At 37.0% G+C, this 10,127-nt stretch overlaps 1 protein-coding gene across 3 annotated transcripts; it reads left to right on the top strand.

Annotated features, from left to right (window-relative positions):
- Nucleotides 1-3,810: 3,810 nt before the first annotated feature.
- On the top strand, nt 3,811-9,895 carry etf1b (eukaryotic translation termination factor 1b). Of its 3 annotated transcripts, none has more exons than XM_051121753.1 (11): nt 3,811-3,977; nt 4,329-4,437; nt 5,626-5,801; nt 6,046-6,185; nt 6,298-6,436; nt 6,523-6,713; nt 6,798-6,927; nt 7,038-7,208; nt 7,307-7,371; nt 8,204-8,351; nt 8,431-9,895. In XM_051121753.1, the coding sequence occupies exons 2-11, from the start codon at nt 4,352-4,354 to the stop codon at nt 8,511-8,513; spliced, it is 1,329 nt and encodes a 442-aa protein (XP_050977710.1). In that variant the 5' UTR covers nt 3,811-3,977; nt 4,329-4,351; the 3' UTR covers nt 8,514-9,895. The 3 variants fall into 3 exon arrangements, with proteins under 3 accessions (XP_050977710.1, XP_050977711.1, XP_050977712.1); XM_051121754.1 differs by having other exon boundaries at nt 3,813-3,977; nt 4,332-4,437; XM_051121755.1 differs by lacking the exon at nt 3,811-3,977 and adding an exon at nt 5,358-5,528.
- The last annotated feature ends 232 nt before the right edge of the window (nt 9,896-10,127 follow it).

The following is a 10,127-nucleotide window of genomic DNA, read 5'->3' as shown; positions in this document are numbered from 1 at the left end:
GGAGAAGCTCATAGCCCAAGTCGATTGAAGTCCAGTGTTAAGTTTCCACAGTCTGTGATGATTTGGGGTGCAATGTCATCTGCTGGTGTTGGTCCACTGTGTTTTTTGAAAACCAAAGTCACTGCACCCGTTTACCAAGAAATTTTATAGCACTTTATGCTTCCTTCTGCTGACCAGCTTTTTAAAGATGCTGATTTCATTTTCCAGCAGGATTTGGCACCTGCCCACACTGCCAAAAGCACCAAAAGTTGGTTAAATGACCATGGTGTGTGTGTGTTTGACTGGCCAACAAACTCACCAGACCTGAACCCCATAGAAAATCTATGGGGTATTGTCAAGAGGAAAAAGAGAAATAAAAGACCAAAAAATGCAGATGAGCTGAAGGCCACTGTCAAAGAAACCTGGGCTTCCATACCACCTCAGCAGTCCCACAGACTGATCACCTCCATGCCACGCCGAATTAAGGCAGTAACTAAAGCAAAAGGAGCCCCTACCAAGTATTGAGTACATATACAGTAAATGAACATACTTTCCAGAAGGCCAACAATTGAATTGGTGGGTTTTTGTTACATGTGAGCCAAAATCATCACAATTAAAAGAACCAAAGACTTAAACTACTTCAGTCTGTGTGCACTGAATTTATTTAATACACAAGTTTCTCAATTTTGAGTTGAATTACTGAAATAAATGAACTTTTCCATGACATTCAAATTTATTGAGATGCACCTGTATATATTATTAACATGACAACAACAGAGCTAAATGTGTTAGTACTGACGTTAGTCTTCAGTCCTAGTATCCCAGAGCTGCACATTCCTTGACTTATGAGTTTATGATAAAAATAAATGTGTTTTAAATAACATAGTCATCTAAAATGTGCATTGGGAACTCCAGAACCTGGACAGGGATGCAATACCACTTCTCTCTCTCTCTCTCTCTCTCATTCTCTTTTTTTTTAAATCATGTAACATCAAGAAATATGTAATTATATTTTGCCTAAAGAAAATTAAGCCTTTTTTAAAACAGTTTATGACAGTTAAGCATATTTTCCTTCCAAGTCCACAGTGCAATTAAAATAAATTAAATTAAACTAAACTAAAAACAATAAATAATTTTCATTTACAAAAAAGAAATAAAAAAGTAAATGTAAAATGATCCTAATGGAAGGCTTGGTTTTCTTTATGTAAAGTAGAAGTGAATGCAAACTGACAGGACTATGTGTGTTAGTACTGGACATTATGACAATGTATTGTCAGTTTTCAGTATGAAAATAAAATTATATTAAAAGAGACGTCTTATATTTATTTAGCATGTTTCAATATTAGTATTTTTTTTAAACAAATATATATTTTATTTGTTTTGAAACAAATAATAATGGTAACACTTTACAATAAGGTGTCATTTGTTAATATTAGTTAATGTATTAGCTAACATGAATAAACAATTAACAAAACATTTATTCATTTTTGTTAATGTTAGTCAATAAAAATACAGTTGTTCATTGTTCATGTTAGTTCACAGTGCATTAACTAATGTTAACAAACACAACCTGTGATGTTAATAATGCATTAGTAAATGCCGAAATTAACATTAAATAAGATTAATAAATGCTGTAATATAGAAAATATTGTTCATTCTTAGTTCATGTTAACTAATATAGTTAACTCGTGTTAACTAATTAAGCTTATTGTAAAGTGTTACCAATAATAATTGTGTTCCTTCTCACAAATCTCACAAAAACTGCCAAGAGTCAAAAACTGGGTCATATTTTAGCTAAAAAGACAAGAAAGAAGTTAAAAGGTTATATTGATCCACAGCTGTGTTTTTGTCTGTTTTTTTTTTTTTTTTTTTTTTTTTTTTGAGTGATAGTTGTTTATGAGTCCCTTGTTTGTCCTGAACAGTTAAACTGCCCGCTGTTCTTCAGAAGAAAAAAAAGACCTTCTGGTCCCACAAATTTTTTTCAACATTTTCGTGCAGTTGAACCCTTTCCAACAACGACTGGACGATTTTGATATCCATCTTTTCACACTGAGGACAAATGAGGGACTCATATTGAACTATTACAGAAGGTTCAAATGCTCACTGATGCTTCAGAAGGAAAAACAATGCATTAAAATCCAGGGGTGTGAAAACCTTTTAAATTTGAAGAGGGTGAATTTAACTTATTTTGTCTTCTGGGAAACATGTAAGTACCTTCTGTAGCTTCTGAAGGGCAGCACTAAATGAAAAAAAAATAATATTTAGGCAAAATAAGACAAATGTACACATCTTCATTCTGTTCAAAAGTTTTCACCCCCGGCTCTTAAAGCGTATTTTTTTTTCCTTCTGAAGCATCAGTGAGCATTTGAACCTTCTGTAATAGTTGCATACGAGTCCCTCAGTTGTCCTCAGTGTAAAAGATGGATCTCAAAATCACACAGTAATTACTGGAAAGGATTCAAATACACAAAAATTCTGAAAAACCAAATAATTTGTGGGTCCTGAAGGATTTTGCTGAAGAACAGCAGCCAGTTTAATGGTTCAGGACAACAAGGGACTCATGAACAACTATGACTAAAATAATAACAATAATAATAAAAATAATAATAAAACAGCTGTGGTTCATTCAACACAGTATTAAGAATCAAGTTTATGTAAACTTTTGAACAAAGTATTATTTTCTCCTGAGTACTATATGTAAACATCTTTTATGTGAAATATCTTATTCAGGTCAGTAATAAATAATAAAAATAACATGCATTTTGCATGATCCCTCTTATTTTGTTAAAATAATTAACATTTTGCAGATTCTGCAAGGTGTATGTAAACTTTTAACTTCAACTGTATTCAAATAATTTTAAAAATCCATGTCGTGACCCCTTTAAAACAGAAGGGTCCATCTCACAAAAACGGTTGAGAGTCTGGGTCGTATTTTTTAACTAAAAAGAAAAGAAAAAAAATTATTATCCAATTTTTAAAATGAAAAATAAGCTCATTTGAAAACTGAAATTACCAAACAACAAATAAATATATGCATTACAGTAATACAAAAGTGAAAATATTCTCTATTGCAAGCAAAATAATGTGTAAAAATTACACAAAAATATTTCAGATTTGATTTCACTACCCCATATGTGACCATGGACCACAAAACCAGTCTTAAGTCGCTGGGGTTTATTTGTAGCAATAGCCAGAAATACACTGTATGGGTCAAAATGATTGATTTTTCTTTTATGGCAAAAATCATTAGGAAATTAAGTAAAGATCATGTTCCATGAAGATATTTGTAAAATTCCTACTGTAAATATATGAAAACTTAATTTCTGATTAGTAATATACATTGTTAAGAACTTTATTTGGGCAACTTTAAAGGTGATTTGTGTACACCCTCAGATTCCAGGTTTTAAATTAGGTGCATCTCAAACAAATATTGCCCTATCCTAACAAACCATACATCAATGGAAACCTTATTTATTCAGCTTTCAGATGGTGTATAAATCTTAATTTTGAAAAACTGACCCTTATGACTGTTTTTTTTTTTTTTGTTTGTTTTTTTGATCCAGGTCACATATATAGTTATTTATTTTTTTATTATTAGTTTAAATACTTATTGTTACTATATACTTGCTGTTATTTTTCATTTGTATCTATTTGCTATGTGAGTTGTCACTAAATAAAGCATTAAAAATAATAATAATAATAATAATAATAATAATAAAAGAATAAAAAAGTAATTGTTCCTCCCTTTTTGTTTGACAGCAAAATCCTCCAATCACACAGTTCCAAATACACCCCCATGCGTGTCGTTTTCAGGAAGTGATACTAAATGGAATTTCTGTCTTTCCCCCCACGTGAGCCTCCACCAAAGCACCACGCGCAGCAAGACCAAACCGGCTGCTAACGATAAGTATATCACGTCACTGAGAAACAGCGGCGAGCGAGCTCTGGACCACAAAGTAACTGCCGTACGGACGCGGCGGAGCGGATAATTCTAGTCTGTGAGTACACTGCATTAACTTAAGATAACGAAATTTGCTTCGAGAAAACGGACCACGTGTTAAAAAAAAGAAATAATTTGCAAAAGGGTGGTTTCGCGCGAGCGGCGCGTGGCAGGGATGTTCTCGGGCGCGAGAGGCCCGCGCACAGTACTGCTTTAGCCAGTTAGCGCGTCAAACTTCATTCGCGCTTTTCTTCTTTTACCCACAATAAGCCTTATTTGAATGAGTTAACAGTTCTGTCCGATCCCCGATTGACCTTTTAAGATTTCCACTGTTGATTATCCGCGTTTTAAATAGCTGCTAATTCAAGCAGTTCGCGCTAGCAAGCTAAAGTTGGATTCTCTTTTTCAGCAGGTCCAGACAGCGCGAGGAAGATGGCGGACGACCCCAGCGCAGCGGACAGGAACGTGGAAATTTGGAAGATTAAGAAGTTGATCAAAAGCCTTGAGGCGGCTAGAGGGTGAGGCTCGCTCTGTCAGATCCTCTATTTTTGTTTACAGGTGTTGGATGACAAACAGTAGCACATCTGATGTACGATTCGTTTCGTTCTTTGGGGGGGAGACCACATGCTAACCAGCTTGCTAACAGCTGTTGGAGAGAGCAGCATGGTGGACGGAGAACGAGACCGCGCACCGTATAGCTCTTTATTTCGATGAAATACTGGTGGTTGTAGGATAAAGAGCGGGAAATGTTATAAATGGTGTCGTTTGAAATGTGAAGCACTTTCGAGATCACGTCTTAAAATGGGTTGGTGGATATGACGCGTGTTAAATGGGTGAAATCATGCTAAATAGGCTAATGTTTTGTTTCTTTTAATACGTATTTAGTATTTGTAAACGTGTTTTTAATATCACGGTGTTGAAACGTAGCACTTGAATGTTGTCTCAATGTTCAATGTTGTTATACAACCAGTCGCCGTTGTCAAAGACATTCACCCTAAAATATTTCATTTTCGGTCATTTTCTGACAGCCATGTTGAACCTCTTTTGTGTTTTCTTTTGTGAAATGTTCCAAAATGTAAGGAAGTTAGTGGCGTTTGTTTTGTTCTCTCATTTATACAATGAAAGTGAATGGTTAAGCAGAATGACTGCCTCAGTCATCATTTTTCTGGTTGTGGAACAATGTAAATGAATTGAGAGAACTATCCATTTAATGATAACTTTAAATATATTGAATACGGCTCAACAAGTATGCTCGAACCATTCAGTTTCTATCATATGACACTTTATGACAAAGTTTTACTTGATGCATTGAATATACAATTACATTGAAAGTCTGGTGTCAGCAAGATTTTATCAAGGATGCATTAAGTTGACATTTCTAATGTCACAAGATTTCAGGTTCAAATAAATGCTGTTCTTTTTTTAATTATCTTTTCAGCAATGAAAACTAGAAAAAACATGTCACAGTTTACAGAAAGATGTGTAGCAGCACAACTGTTTAAACATTGATAATGAAGAAAAGAGAAGAAAATATTGAGCAACAAACCAACGTATTAGAAATATTTCTAAATAGTTTTTACTGTATTTTGATCAAATACATGCAGCCTTGGTGAGCATAATAGACTTTTCAAAAACATTAATTTTTATTAAATATTACGATCCTAAACTTTTGCTGTTATATTCCTGTTACGTTATTTCTTCCACAGAAATGGCACCAGTATGATTTCCCTCATCATCCCACCCAAGGATCAAATCTCGCGTGTTGCGAAGATGTTGGCCGACGAGTTCGGCACCGCTTCGAACATCAAGAGCAGAGTCAACAGACTCTCTGTGCTGGGAGCCATTACCTCAGTACAGCAGAGACTAAAACTGTACAACAAAGGTAAATGAGTGGGTTTAGCTTCATCTAAGATCTTTCACAACCATTTAACTTCTCAGATGACTGAATTTTTGTACTTGCTATGTTTATCTTTTCTGAAATGGGGCTGTTTAAAAATTAAACTGGCGGTTCATGCATATTTGCTTTGTATGTGAGGGTACGATTGGGTGTTGCACCTGATTTAATCTTTTCAATAGGTGTGGTCTCTCCTGATCCCCCTCCTATAAGCCTTCTGTTTATCTTGCAGTGCCTCCTAATGGCCTGGTGGTGTATTGTGGCACCATTGTGACAGAGGAAGGCAAAGAGAAGAAAGTAAACATTGATTTTGAGCCTTTTAAACCAATCAACACATCCTTGTATTTATGTGACAACAAGTTCCATACTGAGGTAAGATCTATCTATCTATCTATCTATCTATCTATCTGTCTATCTATCTATCTATCTGTCTATCTATTGTACCAAAACACTGTAATACCAAATACAATTTTTATATCCACAGGCTCTAACAGCTCTGCTGTCAGATGACAGCAAATTTGGCTTCATTGTGATTGATGGTAGTGGTGCCCTGTTTGGGACTTTACAAGGCAACACAAGGGAGGTGTTGCACAAATTTACTGTGGACCTGCCCAAAAAACACGGTAAACATGTCTTCAAATCGCTTACTGTGGCTGTTTTGTTTTTTTATAGAATTTTGTGTTTACCAGCTTGTTTCCTTTAACTCTAGGTAGAGGAGGACAGTCTGCTCTTCGATTTGCTCGTTTGAGAATGGAGAAGAGACATAACTATGTGCGTAAGGTAGCGGAGACGGCTGTGCAACTCTTCGTGTCCAATGACAAGGTCAACGTGGCAGGACTGGTTCTCGCCGGATCGGCTGACTTCAAGACGGAGCTCAGCCAGTCAGACATGTTTGATCCGGTATGTTCCCTTGGCATCAAATGATTTGCAATCTTCATTTATCATTCTGCTTGTTTTCTGACTGTGGTTCTTCTGCACATGTAGAGGTTACAAGCCAAGGTTCTGAAGCTGGTTGACATATCGTATGGAGGAGAGAACGGTTTCAACCAGGCCATTGAGCTTTCGGCGGAAGTGCTGTCCAATGTCAAGTTCATCCAAGAAAAGAAACTAATAGGTAGTTAATTTACACGCTTGATGAAGATGCCAGAAATATTTTTGTAGCATAAAACACTGGGCGTTCTGTACTTGTACGGTGTGTGTGTTAACTTGTGTTTCTGATTTTAGGTCGATACTTCGATGAGATCAGTCAGGACACAGGGAAGTATTGTTTTGGAGTTGAAGACACACTCAAAGCGCTGGAGATGGGAGCGGTGGAGATTCTTATAGTTTACGAGAACCTGGACACTATGCGTTATGTCCTACGCTGTCATGGAGAAAATACTACACCGGAAAATGGTAAACACACCCTAAACTCTCACACTCACAGTTGGACAATATTTGCAAAATATAAAAAAATTCTAATTTTAATTGCTTTTTTTTGTTGTTGTAATCAGATGAAAAGATACTCTATCTGACACCGGAACAGGAGAAGGACAAGTCTCATTTCACTGACAAGGAGGTAAGCAAACGTTCAGCCACCTTCAGATTATATGTGATTCAGCAGGTCTTATTTATGAAAATTAATGTAGAAGCACCAATGGCTGTAACTCCTTCTGAGTGACTTTCTTGTGGAGTTGAAGTGCCATACTCAAGCAACCAATGATCAATTCTCATGGCCTGAAATCAAATCAGCAGCTTATGGGTTGAAATACTTGCCCCTGGTTTCACAGACAGGGCTTAAACCTTGTCCCAGACAAAAATGCAAGTCTGAGCTGTTTCAACTGAAAGAAACTGGCTCTGACAGATTTTAAAATATATCTGTGGTCAGATGTTCTTGGATCTTTCTGAATCATCCTCAAATCATGGTGAGGAATATGATCTTTAGATTTCACACACACTTCTGGAGTTCATTCAGCTCATTAAAGCAAAAGAGTAGTAAACGAAGTAAAAATGAAGGGTTTTTTTTAGCAAAGCAGTAGGGTCATTTGGGGTTTTTCAAAGAGCCTCTCAGTGAACAGTTATTAAAGTAACTTTATTTTTCCAAGTGTGGTAGAATATATGAATCATCTTAAACGTTTTCTTCTATAAAGGATTGTTTGTGTAATGGAAAGCTTCTATGGATGTTGAAGAAGTCTCTTGTAACCATTGATGCGAATAAAGAACCTTCTTAGGAGTGTAGTCATTCTGAAATTCTTGTTAAATTCAACATTTCCTTCATTTTACTCAATTTCTAAAAACGAAAACCTTCTGCGTGATGTTTGCATCTTTTGTCTAATGTTTCCTTTTCACTTTAGCTAATGTGTTGTTCAGACAGGTGTATAATTTAACAGTACTTTATGTTCTTGTTTTAGACGGGTCAGGAGCATGAGCTGATTGAGAGCATGCCGCTGCTTGAGTGGTTCGCCAATAACTACAAGAAGTTTGGGGCCACGCTGGAAATCGTTACAGACAAAAGCCAGGAGGGTTCGCAGTTTGTGAAAGGCTTTGGAGGCATTGGTGGTAAGTGTTCTTTAAAAATTACAATTTGTAGAGAAATGGAAAAAGATCTTGTTATATCAATATCTTTCTGTTTCTTCAGGAATCTTGCGGTACCGGGTGGACTTCCAAGGCATGGAGTACCAGGGAGATGATGATGAGTTCTTTGATTTAGATGACTACTAGGTAGTCGGGACTGACACAAAATTCAAATATAAGATTTTCCCCCTTCACCTACCCCGCAAACGGCAGGGGAGCGAAGGAGATCGAATCAGCAGGAGGGAGAATACGAATTGGAGAAGGTGGCGGAAGGTCTGCGTGTCCCTGGCTTTAGAATACAGCGACTCCATCTCTGGACTGGATGAGACTGAGTTTTCTCCTCTCCACTAATTACCAGGTCATCGCAACAGCATGGCCGTGGCCCGCCTGCCTGTCCTGCCTCAGCTCTTCACGAAAACACTCTAGGCTTTCAGATCTACTTTTTCTCTTCCCTTCTAATCTCACTCCTTTTCTTCCTTTTGCCTCTCCTTTTATAATGGCATCTGCTGCTGTTGTATTTTATTCAAATGTATTATATTTTCTCTTATTCAGTGTATGAAGAAAGCAGTAGCAAATGATTAGATCTGTACTGCTTACCTCTAGCCACCTCAAGCCCATTGCCAGGCCTGCGTTTTAATTTCCTGGTTAGCCCAGACTTGATTTGTTGCCTTGTTTCTGCTGTAAACCAGTGTGGTGGTGATGGTGATGGTGGTGGTGATGCACTCTGAGCCAGCGGTACACCCTGCTCCTCCCATCGCATTGTGCCCACATTGAGGCGTTTCTTGCTCTCAAATGGACCATATAGTAACTGGACCCATCCCTTCTTGAAGACCGAGAACCGTCTTTCACAGTACATTTCCCTCACTTGTTTTCCTCAGCCCCCCAGGAGATGCTACTTTTCAAAATAAACTATATATGAGTGCCTGAATTTTGCAGTTTGTGAGATATGACAGCACAGTGTACCAGCATCTGGACCCTAACTTCAGCCTCCTGCTGTTTGCGAACATAAAATCTTAGCTCAAGCCTTCAGCACTCATTGGTATTCGACGGCTTTATGCATGGGAATGTCCTTTCGGACCGATTATGGGGTGAGGGTGGGGGGTTACTGTGTTAACTGTGATGTGTGAGTGAGTATATGTCAGTTTGGCTGTTTAATTCCCTTTTAAAAAGTCACATGTCAGAGTCTGTGACCCGCCACAGATTACAAGCCTCTAATTTCTTTCCATTTTGTCCAGTCGTATTTTAACAACAGATTGGTTTTAGAAAGACAAGCTGCAAATCAATAATTTGGACCTTGAACCAATTGTGGCATGGTTGGCGTTTTGACGCCTGCTAAAACGAACACGCAATCCGGTCATGTAAAAGGAGAATACTAATAAAAAAAAATGATCCGAATTACGGGCCCACAATATTTTAGCAAATATTATGTTGTATATTTTCTCATTTTCTTTGATCCATCACTATTTTGTATAAATCATTTGTTACATCTGGACACAGACATTAAACGTTCTCATTGTTTGCAAACTGCACTTACAGCTTGTTTATTTTGCGGAGAATTTTTTTATCTTATTTTATATGGGTTCGAAGTCCGACAAGATTATTTCACTTGCTGAGGTAAGGAGAAAGTCATTATTCTAATGGCTTCAGTTTTTTATGCATTTAGTAACTTGATAAATTCTTTATTCGTACTTAAAAATAATAATATTTGGCTGCAGGCACGAATGTCACAACCAAACAATCAGAAATGTTCCTAAAATCTGA

This window comes from Labeo rohita, chromosome 10, assembly GCF_022985175.1.
Source record: "Labeo rohita strain BAU-BD-2019 chromosome 10, IGBB_LRoh.1.0, whole genome shotgun sequence".
Lineage (NCBI taxonomy): Eukaryota > Metazoa > Chordata > Actinopteri > Cypriniformes > Cyprinidae > Labeo > Labeo rohita.
This window is presented reverse-complemented; position numbering and strand designations above follow the sequence as displayed.